At 47.7% G+C, this 23128-nt stretch overlaps 1 protein-coding gene and 1 long non-coding RNA gene across 5 annotated transcripts in view; both read right to left on the reverse strand.

Annotated features, from left to right (window-relative positions):
- Positions 1-23128, reverse strand: part of RIN2 (Ras and Rab interactor 2) — a 104745-nt gene that overhangs the window by 48383 nt on the left and 33234 nt on the right. For 2 of the 4 annotated variants that reach the window (XM_082431655.1, XM_082431652.1), the window contains exon 2: positions 16994-17094. The exons of 1 other annotated variant lie outside the window; for it this stretch is intronic. In XM_082431655.1, coding sequence (XP_082287781.1) covers positions 16994-17094 — 101 coding nt within the window. Of the gene's footprint in view, positions 1-16592; positions 16954-16993; positions 17095-23128 lie in introns of those variants that run through there. One more of the 4 variants, XM_082431653.1, reaches the window with a different exon arrangement.
- LOC309645922 lies at positions 8199-11976 on the reverse strand. Its single transcript, XR_014255127.1, has 2 exons — positions 9705-11976; positions 8199-9386 (listed from the first exon to the last, which is right to left on the reverse strand). It is a non-coding gene; the product is annotated as an uncharacterized lncRNA (long non-coding RNA).

Below are 23128 nucleotides of genomic sequence, written 5' to 3' on the forward strand. Positions count from 1 at the left end.
CAGGTGCAAGAAAAAGTGATGGCAGCCCGCGCATCCTAATGCAGGACGGGCAGAAAGACCTGATCACAGAATCAGATTCAGTTCAGAGAAACCACAAACTTGCAGCAGTGTCCCCAAGGGATGCTTTCTTGTCCTCCTAATCCAGAACCCCAGAGGACGGCACAGTTCATTGAGGCAGCTTCTAAGGTCCAGGGTCTAAACCAAAGTATATTCAGAAAGGCTCCCTTGTCCCTCCCAGTACACCACTCCCTCTCCCCAGTTCCAGCCCAAACAACACATTACTTTACGGTTAAGTCTTTTTTTCAAATAAAGGCAGGCAATTAAGAAAGCAATACATAAAATACAGGAAACTTTGATGTGAAGTTGTTTCAGTGCAGTCGATACACTCGACAACCTTCTGTATACAAGAATCCTAGCTCAGCTGTCGAATAGCAGAAATGAACTTTAAGGGAACTAGATACAAGGCAAAATGCCCAACTGTTCCTCTCAACAAGGGTGGCACACGTCCATCTGGCGAATGGGTCTCAGCACGAGTGCAGTGCTCTGGAGGGCTCTGTCCTCAGTCAGGACATGGGGACAAAACAAGTATACAGAAAAAACAGAAAGCCCTCCAAACCTTTCCTGTGTGCATTAGAAACACATCATGAAGCTGAACAATTACATTTTTTAAATGGATAATTTATATCAACACCTACGATAAGATGTATTTGATTATTTTTTAAGGACAAAAGCTATTTCAATTAAATATTTTAAATGTGCTAAGACTTTTCCTTTCTAGAGCAGAGTGTCATATCACAGTTCAATGAGAAAAGAGACAGGTTTAGTCGATTAACAACTTCAGAAAACCTCTCGTAGAATGAATGGCAAGTGCCCTGAGGAATTATATCTATATAATTATATGATATATATATAAGGTGGGCTCCCAAACCAGATTCCATGGCTCCCTGGCTCGCTCTGTGTGTTTGCATGGAAGAGAGCAATGCACCTTTGCACAAACCCTATCCCATCTACCTTGGAATTAGCTACCTTTGCAATCTCCTTCACGGAAAAGCCGTCCTTATATTTTAACTAGGTTTTCTGCTTTGCCTCTACTAACAGAACTAGTGGGCTCTGTAAGTTGAGTCATGTGGAGACATGTGGATGACTAAATCTGCAGGATTATTTGGAGGAAGGATTATCACAACCCCCTAAAGTACACCTTGGCTTTCGTCCTTTGTCCCCTTCTTCCCTACTCCTCAATTCCTTGCCCCACGCACCACCCTCGATCTCCTCTATCAGGCTTTACAAAAGGCAGTTCTCTTCGTGGAAGCAGTACCCTGCCCGCTGTGCCTGGTCTTTTCAGGCCAATTCTGGCGTTGGATGTGGGGCTGAGTAATTCACAAGGGCCGCCTTGTGGGATCTGAAGGGGTGAGAGACAGGCTCTACCTGGGTCTTACTTCCCAGGCCCTACCTGGATTTCCAGCAAAGATAACTCTCAGGGAAGACTCAGAGCTCTTCCTGCAGCCCGAGGGCTGGTTCCCTGAAAGTCACCAGTGGACCTTCCAGACCTTTAAGAAAACTAATAGTTTTTCCTTGCTTACACTGTAAAGGCCTAATAAACAGTCAGAGGATGAATCAAGAGAAACAGATGGGGCTGACTATTATCAATAAGATGCTAACGTCGTCAATAAAACAAAACAAAAACAAACAAAAAACAAGGGCAGAGCCCAAGGTTCCAAGTTGCTTTTGCCTAGGACTTAATTATGGCTTAAGATTCATCTCATTGCCTATTTGCCTCACATAAAGAGCTGAAGTCCTGCTACAAAGCGAAGAACTCAAAAACAAAACAAAACCCTACCTGTTAGGATAGAATAATTTTGATATTTTATAACTTTTCAATGGTTTATTAAAAGTTGACAGTAATTCCAAAAGAGTGCTGGATACACTAAGGTAGTACATGGAAGCACAGTTTTTATTTTAATGTCCAGTATTTAATATAACAGTTACATGTATTTAGTGTAATTCCCAATTATGGTGGGGATATTTACTTTTTTCCCCATTTTTTATTGTGGAAAAATACACATGACATAAAACTTACTATCCTAACCATTTTTAAGTGGTATTAAATACATTCGTATTGTTGTACAACCATCAGTACTGTTAAAAAAGAAACAACAGGTCCCAAATGGAGTCACTTGTGCTGAGCTCATCAAAACTTACTACCTAACCTAAGTACGGTTTCAACCTTCCCCAGGAATGTGACCTTTAACCAGCCAGCTTGAAATTTCCTTGTAAGCACTAATAATATATTCAGCCTGAGAGACCCCTTCCTTTCCCTTAGGAGGGAGACCTTGCCAAAAACAACGAATTCTTTGCTAATAATTTCATGTTTCCATTTCCTCTCTACCTTAAAAAACCTTTCCTTTTCTGCAGCTCGAGGGAGCGCCTTTCTCCTGGCTAGATGGGAGGCTTCCTGATTTGAGAATCGTCCAATAAAGCCATTCATGCTCAGAACTGTTTTCCTCTTGCAAATCTGAAGCTCTATACCTGTTAAACAGTAACTCACATTCCTCCCTTCCCCCTAGTCCCTGGAAACCACCCTCTACTTTCTGTCCCTATGAATTTCACGACTCTAAATACCTCATATAGGGACTTCCCTGGTGGCGCAGTGGTTAAGAATCCGCCTGCCAATGCTGGGGACACGGGTTCAAGCCCTGGTCCGGGAGGATCCCACGTGCCATGGAGCAGCTGAGCTCGTGCACCACAACTACTGAGCCTGCGCTCTAGAGACTGCGAACCACAACTACTGAGCCCGTGTGCCGCAGCTACTGAAGCCCATGCGCCTAGAGGCCGTGCTCCACAATAAGAGAAGCCACCGCAATGAGAAGCCCACACATCGCAACAAAGAGTAGCCCCCGCTCACCGCAACTAGAGAAGGCCCGCGGGCAGCGATGAAGACCCAATACAGCCCAAAAAATAAAATAAATAAATAAATAGATAAATAAATAAATAATACCTCATAAAAGTAGAATCACGTGGCACTTGTCTTTTCATGACTGGCTTATTAAATTTATTTTAAAATAAATGTAACAAGTGAGTCAATTTAAGGAAAAATATGAGGTAGATGAAGAGTAAAGATGGTACATGAATAAGTGAAAAATCGTGGCACAATCAATGAAGCTTGGGCTGAGACAGTTCAAATGAGACAAGAATATTTTTTCCATATTAATCTTCACAAACCCTTCTCTTAGTTTCAAGGGGGAAGGTCATCCTGAGAAAAGCATCTATTTGCCCCTGCTCAGCCCCCTCCTTGCCCACGTTCAAGCTGTCCTTGAGTGTCCATAACTGACTCCGACCCGCCTGTCAAAACCAGTCTCAAATCCTGTCCCCAGCGCCCCCGCCGACCCGGGCTCCTGTGGCTGCGCTGAATTCCTTCACCCACTGTTTATATGCCTCTGGGGCGCTCACCCCATTTTACTCTGTATCACACGTATGTCTTTCTAGACTGACTTCATCCCTTGGCCATACTCAGGCCTAACCCTGGGCGGGCGTGGAATAAATGCCTGCTCTGGGCATGATGGGGATGGGGTAGGAGGTTGATTCCTTGGGAGGGAGAAAGGGGAGAAGCTCAGTGGGCAAAGAGAAGTGGGGGACCCTGGGTCTCCAAAGCTTCCGCCTGGGTCCCCACTGCACATCCTCTGACTCAGGCCTGTCCTCAGCCAGGCCCCGACAATAGAATCTGGCCACTGGTTCCTGTCTCAGGAGACAAAGGGTTCTTGTCTCTGTGTTTACCAGGAAATGGGTGGGGAGGGGAAGCAGAATATGCCACCCCAAAATACGCCACTTTAGCAAGTGGATTGTTTCAAGTTGAAGACTCAGCCCAACTGACTCAGAGAGAGCTACCTTCCCCTTAACTGCTTGGATAGAGGCCTGGCCAGGAAGAGAGCTACTGGCAAAGGCGACCTTCCATAACAGAAAGACTTCTCTGCATCGCAGACACCTGTTTACCAACACGTGCTCCTCTCACCTTCCTGTGAACTGTCTTCTCCTCTTTGAAGCCCCAGATCCCGAGCCCTTTCTTAGCTCAGGATGGCACAGAAGCCTTGTTTTCCTGACCGGCTTTGGATTTCACGCCTTTGGGGCCCCTTTACGTACAAAATTTGTTTTTCTCCTGTTAAGGTCTTATGTCGATTTAATTACTAGATCAGCTATAGAAGCAAGAGGGTAGAAAGGAAAGTTTTCCTCCCCTACAGCTGCAAAAATCACCACAGCCAGCAAGAGCCCCCTGGCCTCTGGCCATCTCAGGGCCTGGGGCGAGAAAAGAAGCAGCCCAAATCCTTCCAGGGCGACAAATCCAAACTTTTAGCAGCTCTGTCCTCACTGCTCGTGTGTTTCCCTCATGGACACCCCCTCCAGCCTCCCATTGAGCAGCAAGGGGTAGGCTTTGGGTGTAAAAGTCGTTGCTGAGTTTTGGTCTAGAATTGTACTTCCACACCTGCCAGACAAAGGGCATTGGTGCTGAGCTCTCCAATCAAGGCCCCCAAATACAGAATGCCTTCCCCACCACTGGGGATGAGACTTAGAATTCCAACCAAAGTGGCCGGATGTGCCCCAGCTGGTTGAGCACAGGAGGCATCGGGAGATCCTCCTGGCAGGAAAGCTATCTTTGGTAAAGGAAAGGAAAAACCCAAAGTGGGAACCTCATGCACACACCTCCTGGGGATGTACCATTCATTTATCAATGGATTCTCATTTACCCAGAATCAAACCCACCCACTTCGTGCACATGTGAAGGAGGCAATATCAAGATGCAATGTTTTGGAAGGCATGTGGACCCCGAACCTAGGGTCCGCCAAGCCTCATGATCTTCAGTGGTTTCGGGGGAAGAGCATTTGTAGTCAGACCTGGATCAAAGCCTCAGTTGACTCTTTTTAACCGTGAGGCTTGGGCCCATTACTGCATGTCCTCCAGCCTCAGTTTCCCCATCTCTAAAGACGGATTCTTGTTGAAAAAAGGAATCTGTTACTAAAACAAACGAAATCTGAAAAGAGCTGAGTAGAAGAGCCTGGAACATCTTGAGAACTACGAGTAGATTCTGTTCAGTAGTTTCCAGGATGTCTCTTATTCTCTCCTAATTTTTAGAAATTCAGAAAAAGAAACAAGGCAATGTCTTTTCACTGTAGACTATTCAAAGACTATTCTACAGGGAATTCTGTGGCGGCCCAGTGGTTAGGACTCTGTGTTTCTACTGCAGGGGGCCCGGGTTCCATCCCTGGTTGGGGAACTAAGATCCCGCAAGCCACGCGGCACGGTCAAAAAAAAAAAAAAAAAAATGTGAGCCTTCTTGAGGATGGCTCCCAGCAGGTGCCTCTAGCTGCGGTGTTCTCCGTCTATCATCAGGGTCGAGTCTCAGCCTGGACTGTGGTGCTTGCCATCCTCAACCTCCAGATGGAACAAAGTAAGGATGGAAAGCTACTTCTCCTGATGTTCTTGTGTCGAAATTTCCAGGCATATCCTCCCTCTCGGGGAGCCTCCCTTCCTCATTCTGCCCATGAAGCCTTTAGCTTCACCCCAGCCTAACAGAACCTCTTCACATGACGTCACCTCAACCAGCTGCAATGGCAAGAAAGATGCACCCGGACACGGCCCTCCAGAGGGCTCAGCCTTCCAGCTACAAGAGGCCAGGGCAGGGTTGCCTTCAGAATTAAGGACCAGACAGAAGTCGGAGCCCTGCGTCCACCCTGGCCTTGCTCTTGGAGCAGTAGATCCTTGCCGATGTATCAGAAGGAATCCAAACACACCCCAAATACCAAGAAGTGGCCAAGATGCCGGGCTTGGTGGGAGATGAATCAGGACATCAATAGGTGCTAGAAAAATGTTAGCAGAAAAAGACTCCTCTGTAGAGAGACAGAGAAAACAACAACTCATCCCAAAGAGAGCCATCTAATAAAAATTTCTGGCAAAAGGACCAATTCCAAATTTTGCTAAACACACACACATATGCGTATATACAGCAAACAAAAATTTCCCAGAAAATCTTTAACTTCAGAAACACCTAGTAGTCCAATGACTACTAGGTGTAGTCCAATGTAATTTCAGAAACACCATTGATGTCCAATGACTTCCTAACACTTTCAATTGTGTAAACATTTCTTTAGAATTTGCAAAGCTGAATAAAACCCCTCCTCTGTAGTGTTGCAGTCTGGAGGAGAAGGGGGCCCTACTTCATCCTGGCTACACACGGCTCCTTTCTTGGTTTATAGCAGAGAAACAGCCAGGTGAGTGGAGGAAACTCGGACTCCCCCCGACCCGAGATGGGAAAAGTGATGGGCAGAGGCCTGCGGGATGGGATATTCTTATAAGGACCACTGCCTGTGTTGCCAGGGAAATTAGAAGCCATCTACTGAATAGTTTAAGGGAAATTAGAGGCCATCTATTGAATAGTTTATTTCCTTCTTTGAGGTCAAAACGCTAGAAATTGATAGCACTGGGCCCAGTCCTGACTTGTGCAGTTTCCCTATACCACGAAAATGGATATTTTCATTCCTCAAGGCCTTTTTGTCCCCTTAAACTCTGCAAGGAAAAAGATGAACAGATTTTGGGTCACGGGCTTTATTCCTCAAGGGCTGCTGCTTTCTGGGGGAGGAGGTCTCAACTTCCTCAAAAAGATTTCTAAAAGCACGTGGTAGGAGGATTTTTGTGAAAAGTCTCCATCTACTGAGGACCAGTTGGAGAGAACAGCACAGAAAAGGGAACATTTCCCCTTCGGGGAGGAGGCCCTGCCATTTTCACGAGAGGAGAAGGATTTGGTGACTTTTTTTGCTTATGAACTTCCTGCCGTCATCTCTCCAGTGAGAGATGAAAAGGGCAGATATGGGCCAGAGCTGGCAGGGGCCTCCACTCGTTCCTGTAAAACTAAGAAAGGAACAAAGAACCTGTTGTCCTGGGCACCCTTGGAGCTGAAAACAGGAGCAGGAGCCAGGCCGGCTGGGTCTCGCCCGCTGACCCTGGAGCCCGGGCTGCGGCCAGTGCGGGGTTTCACGGAAAGGCAGCTCTCCTTTGGGTCACACCGCTGTTGTCTCCGAGCTGGACTAAATCACCACTGCATCTAACTGAGCAGATGTTTTGCGGCAGAGTCAACTACCAATGTAGCAGCCAGCCAGGGTCTGTAAAGGCCGAGATAGATCCAACTCCAAAGGATGCCACTGTCAAAATTGTGTGCCCAAGTACAGTGTGGGCAGGGACGCCAGCCCCCGACAAAGATGGAATCAACTTCTAGGACACACTGTGCATTTCCAGGATGATCCAAAACGCCCTCGTAAGTCAGTGAAAATCATGCACGATCTACCACTTGGATGCACAGAAAACACTGGCAGGATACGCACCCAGGCAAAGAAATAAAATAGCCAACAAGCAATCAGAAGTGGCTCTAGGGCTTCCCCGGTGGTGCAGTGGTTGAGAATCCACCTGCCAATGCAGGGGACACGGGTTCGATCCCTGGTCCGGGAAGATCCCACATGCCGCAGAGCAACGAAGCTCGTGTGCCACAACTACTGAGCCTGTGCTCTAGAGCCCGTGAGCCACAACTACTGAGCCCACGTGCCGCAACTACTGAAGCCTGCGTGCCTAGAGCCCGTGCTCCACAATGAGAGAAGCCACTGCAATGAGAAGCCCGTGCACCGCAACGAAGAGTAGCCCCCGCTTGCCGCAACTAGAAAAAGCCCATGTGCAGCAACGAAGACCCAATGCAGACAAAAATAAATAAATAAATAAATAAATAAATTAATTAATTAATTAAAAAAAAAAAGAAGTGGCTCTATCTCAGGAGGTGGTTCATGGTAATACTTATTTTTATTTTTTGCACTGTGCTTTCTCCACAATGTACATGTTCTACTTTGCTAATCAAAAAAGAAATCCTTATACACACTACTATATGTAAAATAGATAACTAATAAGGACCTACTGTATAGCACAGGGAACTCTTCTCAATACTCTGTAATGACCTATAGGGGAAAAGAATTTCAAAAAGAGTGGATATATGTATAACTGATTCACTTTGCTATAGAGCAGAAACTAACATAACATTTAAAATCAACTATACTCCAATAAAAATTTTTTTTAAAAAAAGAAATCTTACATGTTCTTTTTAAAAACCTTCCCCAATATCTCCAATCAAGATGGGCAAAACAGCTGTTTGGCGAACTTGTACTTACACTTGCTCACCTCATTCTTTAAGGCTGAGTCTCATCTTTCCTAAAACCACCTCCTACCTGGAATTACCTGCATCGTCCCCGAGGTCCCCAGGACATCTGGCATAGTCCCCTATTACGTCCTCATTCCATTATATGATACTTGTTTACAATTCTTTCTCCCTTAAGTTGGGTAACTCTTCAGGCTTCCCTAAAGAGTTATAGGTATTTTAGCAAATAGCACCCACTCAAGAAATATTTTCTGTAAATTGAACTTAATTGTTGCTACATTGGTAACAGTGTGAGCAAAGAGTTGGTCAATCCTCGTAGAATTCCTTTACACACTGTTCCAAACATTCGTGGTACCTGGAAATCAGGAAACACCTTAAGGAACTGGGGACAAATTGATCAAGCTAGTCATAGCAGAATATCCTCGGGACTTCCCTGGTGGCCCAGTGGTAAAGAATCCTCCTTCCAATGCAGGGTATGCAGGTTCGATACCTGGTCAGGGAACTAAGATTCCACATGCCGCGGGGCAATTAAGCCCACGCACCACAACTACTGAGGTCGCCGCCTCAACTAGAGAGCCCACGTGCCACAACTACAGAGCCCATGCGCTCTGGAACCCATGCGCCACAACTAGAGAGAAGCCCACGCACCGCAACAAAAGATCCCATGTGCGTCATCGAAAAATCTGCGTGCCGCAACTAAGACCCGACACAGCCAAATAAATAAATAAATAAATAAATAAATAAAATATTTAAAAAAAAAAAGAATATCCTCGATGAGTGTGATAGGTAAATGTCTCACTGCAAAATGGTTACTGCTAATTATGAACAGAGCTATGTCCCTCCAAAGCACCCCACCTGTCTTGCTTCTACTGAAGGAAAGAGGGGCTGTGTCTATGGTGTCCCTTGGGGTGTTTCAGACAAATGGAGTTTCAGCTGTTTTCAACCCAAGTCAAAGAGCTTCTCTATCCTGTTTGCCATCAGATATTCTTTGAGAAAGAATGTGAACAGGCAAGCACTGACAAATTAGAATTAGTGGAAATGTGTATTAACAATTCTTAGAAATAGATCATGTGTAAGACAGAGCCATAAACTTTGATGACAGCAAACATTTTTTAGAAGGGACCTAAGATACTGAAAGACATACCTAATATTCTGTAGCAAATGATTATTGTGAGCTTCCTGTGTCTGCTGCAGGAAGCAAACCAACCTTTTTTTTTTTTTTTTAATTTATTTATTTATTTATTTATTTATTTTTGGCTGTGTTGGGTCTTCGTTTCTGTGCGAGGGCTTTCTCTAGTTGCGGTGAGCGGGGGCCACTCTTCATTGCGGTGCGCGGGCCTCTCACTGTCGCGGCCTCTCTTGTTGCGGAGCACAGGCTCCAGACGCGCAGGCTCAGTAGTTGTGGCTCACGGGCCCAGTTGCTCCGCGGCATGTGGGATCTTCCCAGACCAGGGCTCGAACCCGTGTCCCCTGCGTTGGCAGGCAGATTCTCAACCACTGCGCCACCAGGGAAGCCCAAACCAACCTTTTTGACAGGTGTGGCTGGTTCTAGGCGTGGCCTGCCCTCAGATGCCACAGCATCTGAACGAATGGCCTGAGGTACAGGCAGGTTTCCAGATATGGCAAAAGAGGAAAATATTTGTTCTGCTGGCTAACACTGCACACGACACAGACACTATGCAAGGAGACAAAATGCAAAGCGAGTTTTGCATCCAATGACTTGAACTTGCTTCCAAATGACCTCATGAATACATTCTCCAAGATCTTCAGAAGAGCAGAAGTAGCTATAAATCAGAGAAGAATAGTCACTCTGTATGTGATGTTTCAAGAGAAAAAAAATGGAAAGGAATAATATGAAGTCACATTAAATTCTGTGTTCGAAGTTACCGATGTTGAGGACATGTATTTATTAAATATGGGAAACTGTATTAGAGGCAGATGTATTCTGAGTTTAAAAGAAGAATTTAAATGCCCAAAGTAGCTGTATCAGATTTGGGCACATTCAGTTCTTAGTTGTGATGCAACCAATGGCCTTGGTCAAATCAATTCATGAGATGCTAAATATTTCTGCATATAAGTACTGAGCAAAGTAAAGGAAAAGAAGCTAAGAGATGGAGAGAATTTTGTTGGCAGTTTTTTTCTGCTGCAAGTTTATGATCTAAGATTCATAAGCAGAAATAGAAATAATAAAAGGTACATATTTTTTCTCATTATTTCTGGATTATTTTCTCTTTTCATCCCCTCCCCCAAATAATCCTTTCCATAACTTCACAGGTTTCATAAATATCACCCAATGAATTGGCTGTCAGCTCAGAATTCCCCAGAACTTTAGCCTTGAATCTAGACATATGAAAATGGTAAAAGGATGCTCTGTTAAAACTGGAGAGTCAGGGCTTCCCTGGTGGTGCAGTGGTTAAGAATCCGCCTGCTAATGCAGGGGACACAGGTTCCAGCCCTGGTCCGGGAAGATCCCACATGCCGCGGAGCAACTAAGCCCGTGCGCCACAACTACTGAGCCCATGTGTCATAACTACTGAGCCCGTATGCCTAGAGCCCGTGCTCCTCAACAAGAGAGGCCAACGCAATGAGAAGCCCCCGCACCACAACGAAGAGTAGCCCCTGCTCGCCACAACTAGAGAAAGCCCGCGCGCAGCAACGAAGACCCAATGCAGCCAGAAATAAAATAAAAAACAAAACAAAACAGAAAAACTGGAGAGTCCCCAATTCCTGACTCCCAGAGCATTGAGATAAGCACTGAGTCACAACATACAGGTAATCACACCTGCCTTCATCCGTCATGGTTTCAGAAGCTCTACACCCACACATCCATCCAAATGGCTAGACTGAAAAAGTAGCCAATAGCAAGTATAGATGAGAACAGAGCATTCAGAACTCCCACACACTGTTGGTGGAAGTGCAAATTGACAAAATGACTTTGGAAAACTCTTGGGCACCGTTTACTAACGTTGAATATGTAAGCATCCTACAGCCCAACAATTCACTCCCATATCCCTAACTGAAGCATGTCACGTGTTCCCCAAAAGACATGCACAAGAATGTTCATCGCAGCGTTATTCAAAATAGTCCCAAGCTGGAAACAACACAAATACCCATCAACAGTAGAATGGATACACAACTTGTGTTGTAGTCACAGAATGGAATACATGCTGTATGATTCCAGTCATATAGAGTTCAAAAACAGGCAAAACTAATCGATGGCAATAGAAAGTGGTTACCTTGCCGTGCAGTGTTTAGAAGGGAGCCCCTGGGGGGCACTGAGAACGTTCTGTGTCTTGATCTGGGTGCTGTGCTGTGTTTACTTTGTGACAACTCATCTAACTGCGAACTGACGTGTGTGCTTTTTCCTCATCTTGTTTTACTCTGGTGGGACTTTCTGAAATGCAGCACTAAATGCGAGAGGGTTTCATTCAGAAGCCACAGAGCAGCTAACAGGCCCTGGTTGTGCCTCTTCCCCAGACTGTAAGCCACCACTCTCCTCTTCCAAGCTTGTGTTCCAACCTCTAGCCAAGCGAAGAAGTGAAGGGCGGTACCAGGGGCGGGCAGTCTGAGTGTCTTGTGGTTTTGCTATCAACGCTGTCGCACAGCTGTTAAGAAGCTTGCAACTTCCCCAGGGACACAGACCCTTCCAGAAGTGGCCAGTGGTGGGGAATGACTGCTACCCCGTGGCATTGGGCAGGGCTGGCCAAGGGAGTTTTGAATTCTGTGTGTCTGAACTGGGGGTGTGGAGTGATGGGGGTGGAGTTTCAGGAGCCTGGGCGCCCCCAGCCATCCACTTGGGCTGGTGACAGCAGGAATGGGGGGGTGGTAAAGGAGGATAAGACGGTACACAGGGGCAGCGACAGCCATCGCGACCTGGTCCAGCCGGGATCCCCAGGGGGCCTGCACACCCAGCCGGAGCCTCTTTTTGTGAAGCTGTTTTGCTGGATCCCTCTTTCTACCTGAGGACAAAGGGATCTTTAGAGATGGGCCTCAGTCCAGAGGTGATGAGTCCAGGTGGGGATGCGGGTGGAGCTCTGGTGACGTGCCTGCCCAGAGACACCCTTCCCCCAACTGAAAATGGACTGGGAAATCACGGGGGAAGGAGGGGAAAGTAAAAAGCCTTTATCTTCCCATACCCTAGTCTTTGGGGGAAAGGGGTGGGGAGAAAGAGGAAATAAGCTGCAGCATTTGGAGAGAGCATCGACAAGAAACCCGTCATCCTCCTCCCGGCTTCCCGGATTCTCTTCAGTAAAACACCAGCAGAGGGCCTGGGGCAGAGCTAATCAGCTGCTCCCTTATTGGTAAACATTACAACAGCCTGTAACTCAGAATTGATGGAGGAAGCATGGCTGGAACATAGCGGGAAGGGGTTCTGGGCCCTCCCTCTGCTTTGCTAGGGAGGAAGCTTAAGGCCTATCACACATCTACAACTTTTTATTTTTTTACGCACTAGCTGGGATCCCCTAATTGCTTTACGAGCGTGACGTCTTGTTTCTGCAAGAGGCTTCTGATGCTTGAATACTTTTAGAATCTCCAAGGGGCTGGCATCTGTCATTTGTCCATTCACCAAACATTTACTGAGTGTATGCCATATGCCAGACACCATTCTGGGCACTGAAAACACAGCACTGAACAGAGACCAAATCCCTGCTCTCACAGAGCTTACTTTCTAGTGCTGGGAGTCAGAAGACACATGATTAGGCAAGTGAATCTATGTCAGGTCTGTACAAGTTCTACAAATTAAGATAAAGCCAGGGGCTTCCCTGGTGGCGCAGTGGTTGAGAATCCGCCTGCCACTGCAAGGGACACGAGTTCGAGCCCTGGTCCGGGAAGATCCCACATGCCGCGGAGCAACTAAGCCCATGCGCCACAACTACTGAGCCTGTGCTCTAGAGCCCGTGAGTCACAACTACTGAGCCCGCGTGCCGCAACTACGGAAGCCCACGCGCCTAGAGCCCGTGCTCTGCAACGAGAGAAGCCACTGCAATGAAAAGCCCGCGCACTGCAATGAAAAGCCCGCGCACTGCAATGAAGAGTAGCCCCCGCTCGCCACAACTAGAGAAAGCCCACATGCAGCAACAAAGACCCAACACAGCCAAAGATAAATAAATAAAATAAATAAATTTATTAAAAAAAAAAAAGATCAAGCCAGCTAAGGGGACAGAAGAAGGGAAGGTCCATGGGTGATTGCTTCCTGGAGGAAAGGCATTCCAGGCAGAGGGAACAGTAGGTACAAAGGTCGGAGGGCAGGAGCCTGCTTGGCCAGGAGCCGGGGTACTGGAGCAGACAGATGCAGGGGAAGACACTGTAAGAAGAGCCGGTGAGGGCGGGGAGGGGTCAGATCCCACAGGGCTGAAGGATTTTGGTTTTAAATGGAAAACTACTAAAGGGCTTTGAACGGGAGTGCCGTGACTTGGATTCAGAGGAAATAAAGTCAGAGCATCCTCTCTGCTGCTTAGATAACAGCCCAGAGAAGGTGGGTCGGTGATGATGAAGCAGAGGTGCCAGGCAGGGGTCTACCGCAGTGGTGGTGAGGGGTGGTCTGACCCTGGGTCTATCTTACGGGTAGAGCTGCAAGGATCCGGAGGGGGAGGGGAAGGCGGTTATGAGAGAAGAGGCATCAGGGTTGATGCAAGGCCCAAACACCTGGAGGCAGGTTACCGGGATGGGGAAGACCAAGGAAGAAGCAGCTTTGTGAAGGGAAACCGAGGGCTCAGTCTCGGTCTTTGTAAGTTTGAGATGCCAAAGGTCAGGCTGAGTGGGCAGCTGGATGCAAACATCTGGATTCCAAGAGAGGACCAGCGTAGGGATGGATACAAGTTGGGAATCACCAACATATAGATAGGATCAAAGCCACAAGCCTGGATGAGATTGCACACGAAGTTACTCTAGAGATCTCTCTGTAGACAATATATTGTACTTACCACGTGCCAACACTGTGCTAATAATAAGTCCTTTACAGCTATTGACTCAATGGCCCTAACAACTCGGAGGTAAAGCTCCGCCATTATCCCCATTTTACTGATGTGGACACTAAGGCACTTACTCAGAGAGACAAGGGGACAGTGCAGAGGCCTCTGGGTACTCCAGGGTCAGGAGGGCAGGGAGACCAAAGAGGAACCAGCCAGGACACTAGAAGTGGTGGAAGGTGAAGTGAGAGGAAACCAGGAAGCGTGGTGTCCCCAAAGCCCACAAGTGTCCCTGCAGGGGACAGGAGGAGGGAGCTGACCACTGGATGGAAAAAAGGGACATCTTTACTTTCACTAACCTGGATCTGAAATTACTTTCCTCCCAATTCGAACGCAGGCAACAAATCCCAGTAGTTCTCTCAGCCCCTGAGACTCTGTCACCAGCAGCAGCCCTAGGTGTCTTCACTGTCGGTGCAGAAGTACCATGTGTGCTCATCTCTGCTTCCAGACGACAGCAGTTCCTAGACCCACAGCCTCACTTGGCTTTTTAACGTGTCAGTAAAGAAGTACCTATGCTATGAAATCACACACGTTAAAAATCTGATCCTTGTATCCCAATACAACTGTTTCCCCTGTCAGCCTACATATTTTATATCATGCATTTAAAATATCCTGAGAAGGGGTTCATGACACCAGGAAAGGTTTAAAGATCTCCAGCTTATCTCAATATTGACCACAGACGAACAACCAAAAGCCACCACAGGTGGGGAACAGCATCCTAACCGAGGGCGCCAGCTTGGCCCTTAACCTCGCATTCCACAAGCTAAGGAAGCCCGGACACTTCCTGATGACTGTGTCTGGGGCAGGTGAGGTTAGATCACAGCTCACACGCACCCTCACCGAGGACGATGCCACAAAGGAAGACGACTGTGATGCATCCCTGCGGCCACCAGAACGTGCCCAGCCCAGGTATGGGGGGATGGTGGGCAATTGCTTCTTCTCTCTACAGGGGTCTCACTTGAGACGACTCTGCTACCCCCACTCCTGCTCCTTCCCTCTCGTCTGCCCTTTGGGCTGCTCTGTGCCAGGCTGAGCTGCTGTTTCCCTGTGACCGCAGCTCCGCTCTGCTCTGCCTTCACTTTGGAAACAACTCAGAGCGCTCCTCATCATACCCCGCCCCCGTCATCTGGCTCTCCTGACTTCTCTGCTGGGCAAAACGGAGGGATTAAAACAAAGTCACTGTTCCATGCTTCCAAACAATCAATGAGAGACCCCAGCACAGAAGCCACAGCCTCTTCAGGCTGGCTTTTTTTCCATGTCACAGGGGTCCCACATCAGCAGAACGAGGGTCATGATGGAGCTTTCCTTTATAGGGTAATTAGGAGACTCAATGAGTTGGCAGCTGTGATGCACTTAGAACAGTGGCTGGCACGTGGTAAACACCATGTACATCGTTAAATAAAGACAATCTTGACTTTTCTGATTCCCATTTTAAAAAAACCAAGTAAAACGCCTTTTAAAATTCATAAATTCAGTGTTAACCAACATAGCATTCAAGAATAACTGACATTAACCTGGAAAAAAAAAAGGTATGGTGGAATGCTTACAGTCATTCTTAAATTTGAAAAGCTTAAAGGAGATGTTAAAGGTTAAGAGAGATCCTCTGGCTAAAAGTTCCAGGGAGTTTGGAACTACTCTGAACATGGAGCAGAAAATCTCTAATCAAAGATCATTGTGCATTTGTCTAGTTTATGGGGAGAAAAATGAAACCACCAAAGCTGTTCACACCGAGATCAAGGGGAATCACAGAATGTCACGGAGAGGACCACCTGGTCTACCTCCGTCGTTTTTGTAGGAAGGAGAGGAAATGGAAGGCACGAGAATTTTCCACAGCTAAGGGGGAAATTCTCCAGAGACGCAGGGTGTGGAAGTACCATCTCCCAGCTGCAGGGTGCCTCGCGGGGACTGCCAGCTCTCCCCTCCTCCACGGCAGGAACAAGTCCAGCTGGTTTGAAACTTGCCTGGATAACCAGAACCTGGTTCGCCTGCCTCTGCAGGACTCCTCCTGCCCGTCTCATGACTTGCAAGCAAAACCAACTCTGCAGATCTCACCCTTGCCCTGCACCAGGCAACCTCGACTCCATTTCCCGAGAAAAGGGGGAAGCTGATAATGAATCTGGCCTCCGGGGCACCAAGTGTCCGTGCCGTTTTTGTATTGCTTATGCTCTGTTGTCCTTGCTAAAAATGAGCTAGAGCCTCCAAGAGCTGGAAGAGGTTTGGGGGATCTCCTCCAGCCTGCCCCCCGACTCCGACCTCTGCACCCCCATTCTGCAGAAAAAGCCAGTCCCTAGCTACCTACCTAGACCACGTGCAATGTGCACACATTGTAACACATCTAACCAGTGCCTTCCTTAATCACTCACAACCACATCCGATTTCCAATACGCTGGGCTGGATCGCATGTCAGGCTAAGGGCCACGGAAGGGGCTGGGGTTTTTTCTGACCTGAGAATGCAAAACGAGTCCATCCTCTTTTGTGCTCCCTTTAAACCTTCTGGAGACTGACACGGGCTACACTGAATTCTATTTTGCACACGGAGGATCCCACTGCGTTACGGTTTCCATCATTGTGAGTAGGTGGATGTGACAGACAGAACTTTAGCTTTCCAGGTTCTGATGCCAGGCGGAATGGAGAAGGTGTAAAATTCAAGTGCCTTCACAGGGATTAACGGGAACCCGGACAACTGGTTCCTAGGCCACTCCCACCTCCTACAGAGAGCTTCTTCTGGAGCGGCTACCACACCCCCAGCTCCCAAACCTGAGGGGTGACCGGAACGGCAGTCCTCGTGGCTAAACAGGCTCACGTCGCCCCCATCACGCGCCCGATGCCTAATCGCCTTGGTCACCTGTGGGCTTCTGTGGGTCCCAGGCCATTTTCCAGGCTGACATCTGTCTGCACCATCTCCTGTTTCAGTTCTCCAATCTCCGAGGCGATTGTGTCAATGAGCTATTCAAAGACAAAAATAGTGTGACGTCAGGAAGTGGAAGAGGCGTGTGCAGAGCTGGGCAGCTTCAGCCGCTGCAATTGGAGCACAGAGATGACCACCTTTTTTTAAAATCCTGGCTTTGTGAATTTCCTTTACCCAGCCCGGGGTGGGGGGGCAAAAAATAGAGAGGGAGGGAGCAGCTTCTTAGAAAGAGGAAGAACTTAGGTTTCGGTATTGCCCTAAGAAAAAAATATTGACACCCAGTTTGGCTTCTCAACATGACTACAAAGAGGAATAAATAAATCTTGGCAAAACCAGGCCTCAAAATTCATATTGCCAAAGTGAAAACTCCTAAAGGATGCCCTGGGTTAAAACGTATACCATCCTTATACTGGTTACAGAAAGAAGCCTATTTCAAAGATATATACACTTGGCAAACCAATTACCAATGACTTTAAATTTATTTCTCGTCTTATTCTTTGCTTGCTTTCTTTCTTTTTTTTCTTTTTTTCTTTCTTTTTTTTTTTTTTTTGATGAGAAGATTGTTAGGGGAAAGGGAAGAGAGAGGGTTGTGTGAGGCTGGGAGCAGGTGAGTGGGCAGTCAGGGAGCCACAGGGGGAAGAGATGGGCAAGTGTGTCCTCTTCTTGGAAAAGACTTGTGTGGGCTCGCACTCCCCGCCCACATGCCTGGAAGAGGCTACATCTGACCCTGAAGTTTGGTGTGAATTCTTGAGCACCCCCATCTGCTCATTCAAAAGCATCTTCACTGGTGTTAACCAGGCTCTGCGCGTGTGGAACAGAGGCTCTCAAAGTGTCACTGCTCGTCCATTTTTTTTAAATGTAGTTAATTGTTTCATATAAATGTTACTTATGTCAACATGTAATCGATTACTGTTTTAAAATAAATATTTAAAAATTTTTCTTCATTTATTTCGTAATACAGCAAGTCCGCTACATACGAACGACTTCCCGTTCCGAGAGCGTGTTCGTAAGTCCAATTTGTTCGCTAAGTCCAACAAAGTTAGCCTAGGTACCCAACTAACACAATTGGCTATATACGGCTGCTTTTACGCTTGCTTCCGGACATCCTGGGCTTGAAATAAAGATACTGTACTACTGTACTCTATACAGTACTGTAAAGTACACAAAAGCACAACCACTTGTAGAGGATGCACGCACGTGACAATGTACACCAGACACATGAACTAACTTATGTGATTGGACATGCGAACGCACGTTTGCATCTTTGAAAGTTCGCAACTTGAAGGTTCGTATGTAGGGGACTTACGGTACAGCAGGTATCTGTAGATATAATACACATGAACACAAGCTGTTTGTAGGGCCCTTCATAATTTTTAACAGTGTGAAGGGGTCCTAGGATTTATAAAACACTTGAGAATCACTGTTTTGGCTAAAGACAGGTGTCGTCTTGCCTCAAGCAGCTTTCATACCACCCAGACTCAGGGAGAAATTTCATTTTCAGCCTAGAGACTGTTCCAAAATGTTGACGTCCATCTATTCATTCATTCATTCATTCATAACTTTATGGCTACCCACTTCTTGCCATACACTGCAAGTGTAGAGTAGGGTTGACAGTCCTCACGGAGATGATATTCTGGTGGGACACAGACCAGAGCACTGAGCACTGAGACGTCCCAGAATGAAAAGAGAATCAAGTGATGCTGTAGGAAACAGCTAAAGGGCCACCCTAGCTATGGCGGGGTGGTCAGGACAGGTCTTCCAGGAAGTGATGGAGCCCTGAATGACAAGGGAGCCATGAAAAGGTCAAGGGAAGAGCCATCCACACAGAGTCCCAGAGGTTAGGGAGGCATGTGGAAGGGTGCAGTCTGCCTGTGACCAGACCTTGTCCGCCTTCTAGATCACGGTACCCTTGGATTTGAGTTTTCAACTGAGAACCATTGGAGGGCTTTAGTAGGGGAGTGGCATTTTACCTGTTTTATGTTCTAAAAAGATCCCCTTGGCTGTGGCTTAGAGATGGTTTGTAAGGAGAAGCAGCAAAACTAGTTAGGAGGCAACTGCAATGGTCCAGCCAAGAGGTGATGGTGGCTTTGGTCAAAGTGGTAGCAGTGGAATTAGAAAGAAGGGGGGAAATCCAGGAACAACTGGACACGGAAATTAATAGAAGTTGATGGGCTGAACGTGGCGGTGGGGAAAGAGAAGAATCAAGGACAACTCCTAAGTTGTTGGCTTGAGCAATTAGAAAGATGACAGTGCCCTTGACTGAGATGGGAAAAAATGAGGAAGGATTAGATTTGAGGAAGAAATCAAGCTGGACACTGCGTAGGTTAAGTTTTAACTGAGTTGCTTACTGGCCATCAATTAAATGTATTAAGTGGCTTTTGATATTAAGGGTGGAACAACTTGTACATTTGGAAGTCACTGTAATAGGTGTTAGTGTTTCAAAGTCCTGTGACAAGGAGAGATTACCTAAGGGGGCAGGGAAGTTAGAGAAGGGGCCCCAGGAAAGAGCTCTGTGCACTCCCAATACTTAGAGGTCAGGAGACAGGAGACCAGCCAAGTCCATCCCCTTCGTGTGTAACTGGGGTGCAGGCTGTAGGTGGAGCTTCTGGAAGCACTGGGGCCTTGGGAGAGAAGTCCAGGAGATCTTTTACACACAGTCCAGTGGCACAAATTAAAAAGTCTGACAATGCCAAATGCTCGAGGACGTGGGAAAACAGAAACCCTCACGTGTTGCTGGAGGAGCGTTTGGAGAGCACTTTGGAGAGTGATGTGCAGTATCTTGTAGAGCTGGAGATACACAGACCTCCTGCATACGTACTACATACGAGAGAAACTCATGCACGTGCGTGCAGGGAGACCTTGAGAAGAATATTGGCTGTACCGCCATTTGTAAGAAAACCAAATTATAAGCACCTAAATGTCCATCAATTGGAGAATGGATAAATGGAGGGATAGAATACTATGCGGCAGTTAAAATTAATGAACCAGATTATATGCATCAACACATATATAGACATAAAAGCTCAAACAAGTTTTCATAAAAGCAAAAACAAAAAAGGTTGAAAAGGATTACATTCAGTATATGAGGTTTAAAACCAGGCAAAATTGTACTGTTGAGGGTTTGTAGATATACACATAAATAAAGACAACTCCAAGATGAAGTACAGGGTTACCATCCTAAACCTCAGGAAGAGAAGTGGATGCAGGTGAGCACAGGTAGAGGGGCTCAACCTCTGGCAACTTTCCATTTCTTATAGCAAAATGACAAAATGATGAGAGCTGATGGAGCTAGTGATGTGTGTTTTAGTATACTGTGTGATCTTCTGTATGTTTAAACGACTTCATCATCAAAATTATTAGGAAAATAAGAAAAAGGGTGGACGCGTATGAAAATGGAAAAAGGAGGAACTAAAACGGTGGGAGGAGTGGGGTGAGCTTGGTGGGTCCCCCCTCCCATTCTAGGCCGTGGCTGGGGTCCTGGACAGGAGCGCCACACACAGCCCATGAGGGACACACAGGACAGACAGGCCTGCCCTGGGGAGGCCCAGCCTCGGCCTCGGGCAAACCTCGGAGGAAAGATTCCCACTGCAGCACATTCAGCCTCTCCCCGCTCAGTCCCCTTCACGGCCACAACTGTGATCTGAATGTCAAAATCCCAAATGGCTTTCCCCAGGAAGAGCAGCTGACTCGCTCCGGCCAGGCTGTTTTGTCCCAAACACACACTACAAACTGTGGTTGTCACTCAGCAGCACTGGGATGGCAAATCACAGGTAACACTGCTTATCTGTAAAGCAGAAGGGAGGCGTGGTGATCCCAAGACACAAAGGTGGATGATGACAGAGGTTGCCCCTGGCTGGATGGCTATGGGACTCTTCAGGCCGGATGAGGGCTTTTTCAGCCCCTCCATCCCTTTAGACCCCAACTCATCCACCTGACGGCACAGATTTACCCGACAACTGGACCAGAGGGTAGGGGTCCAGAGCCAGGCCTGCCTCTGAGTGACCTGTTTATACGCCCACCAGGCCCCTCCAACAGCAAGAGTCATCCTGAAACCTCTGCCGCGCCCTGAGGTCGGCCCAGGTGTCACTGATGGGATTTGAGCTGTTCCCCACATTGTCCCCAGATACACGTGTGTGTGTGTGTGTGTGTGTGTGTGTGTGTGTGTGTGATTGGTTTTAATTCCTGCAGATGTTTGACCTCATCCCCATGCTCTCATGTTCTTCCAGATTTCATGCCTTGAGGGCAAACAGAGATAACTTACCACCCACCAAAGGGGACCAGTTTGAACCTAAGTTTTAGCCTTTTCCCACGTTAAAGCCAACAGTGGTTTCAGCGTAAGCGCTTTATCCAAGTCAGTGCTGCCTCATCGAAATTTCTCCAAATCCACTTACACAACCCAAAACCCCAACATCCTGGTCCCTGTCGAGAATTCCTACAAGGGGGAAGGGGCTGCCCAAGCATGTGCCAAGCTGGGAAGCCAGCGCTTCTGTCCACAACCCTGATAGGCCGCCCAGGACATGCCGTGGACACCTGGGAAGGAGGCAACAGAGCCAAACGGCTGTTCTTCAGTGAATCATCTCCAGAGATGGGCCATCAGGTTTCAGGGCACTGAGCTGGTGAGACAGTAGTTCTTGTACCAAAACACATCAGGTGTGATGGATCTCTCCAGAAAGCTCCACAGGCAGTGGCACGGTCAGGGCACGGCAGAGCCCACCCTGATAGAGCCAGGGCACTGCCAGTGTCCGCCGTGCCCCTTGGGGAGACGGGGCTGGTGTGTTGCCTCCCAAAGCAAGGAGAGGGGTTTACCAGCAGGACGGGCCCTTCTGCAGCCGCCACAGGGGGACCAAGCCAGGGGTTGGGTCTCTGGGTCCCTCCCTCATTCTGCTCAGAAAGCCAAGCACCCGGGGGCTCCAAAACAAAGCACAGGAAGTGCTCACCTAGGCGATTTTCACACTCTCCGGCAGCCAGGCCAAGGGCAGGAGAAGAACTCGGGAAGTCCCAGGTTCTTTCCCGACATCACACCCAGGACTCGGCCTGGACAAGGCGGGACCTGCCGGGCTCTAGCCTGGCACAGGAGTCTACACTGATGTGGACCACTCTGTAATCATTCTGGGTAACGTCCCAGTCGGCGGGAACCTCACCTTCGGGGCCACACTTCCAGCAGCAGGCGGGCAGCGTGAAGGCAGCCAGCTTGCAGCCACTCCCGGGGGGTCTGGCAGCAAGGAGGGGTGGTGAGCGCCCCAGCTGGGGCTCGGAAAGACCTGCCTTCAAATCCCGCCTCGGCCTCCTGCCAGCTGAGTCCTGAACCCACCTGGGCCCCCCTCATCCCTGGACCCTGGATGCTTTGGCGGAGAGAGTTGGATGATTAAATAGGATGATGAGATTAAAACATTCTGCAGCATGCCCCTAAATGCTCTCGCATTCTCTTCCTAGTTAAATTCTCTCTTTATATCAATGGTGACCTGCTAGGAAGCAGAGAGCTGATAAAGCTGACACTTAAAACGGACTCACACACCTCCCAGCCTGCAAAGAGGCCATTTCATCCCCAGCAGCCGACTGGATCTACAAAAGACCAGTGTTCGAAGACTCCAACCCTCCTTCTGCCTGTCTGCCCAGAAGTCTCTAATCTCGAGATCTGCCCGCTAGATGTCAATGTCCCCCACCGACCTGGAGAGAAGCTGTTGTCTGTCACCCCTGCTTGCAGGGCAGGCTGGAGGGAGGGAAAAGGGAGGGACTCCAAATCTTGTTTTCTTTCTTTTAGGGTTAGATAAAAGGAGAAAAATTCTCTTGAAGGTTAAGTAAAAAATAAAACGAGAAAGTACTTATAGAGCAAGTTCTGATACAGCACTCTTGGAATTCCAGGACCAACTCAGGAATGTTATCCGAGGTTCTGAAAAGGATGTGTCGCTGATAGATGAAGACTTGAAACCTAGGGTGTGGGAAAAGTCAAGTGCTTGGCCCTTAGCCACGGAATTTCTATTCCCCAAGTGCATCAACTTGGCCTTGGGGTGTGATTGGCCTTTACAATCCTATCAGCTTAGTGGGATTAGACCCAGCTCCAGGTCACGAACA

The sequence above is a fragment of the Balaenoptera physalus genome (genome assembly GCF_965194825.1).
Source record: "Balaenoptera physalus genome assembly, chromosome: 16".
NCBI classification, from domain to species: domain Eukaryota; kingdom Metazoa; phylum Chordata; class Mammalia; order Artiodactyla; family Balaenopteridae; genus Balaenoptera; species Balaenoptera physalus.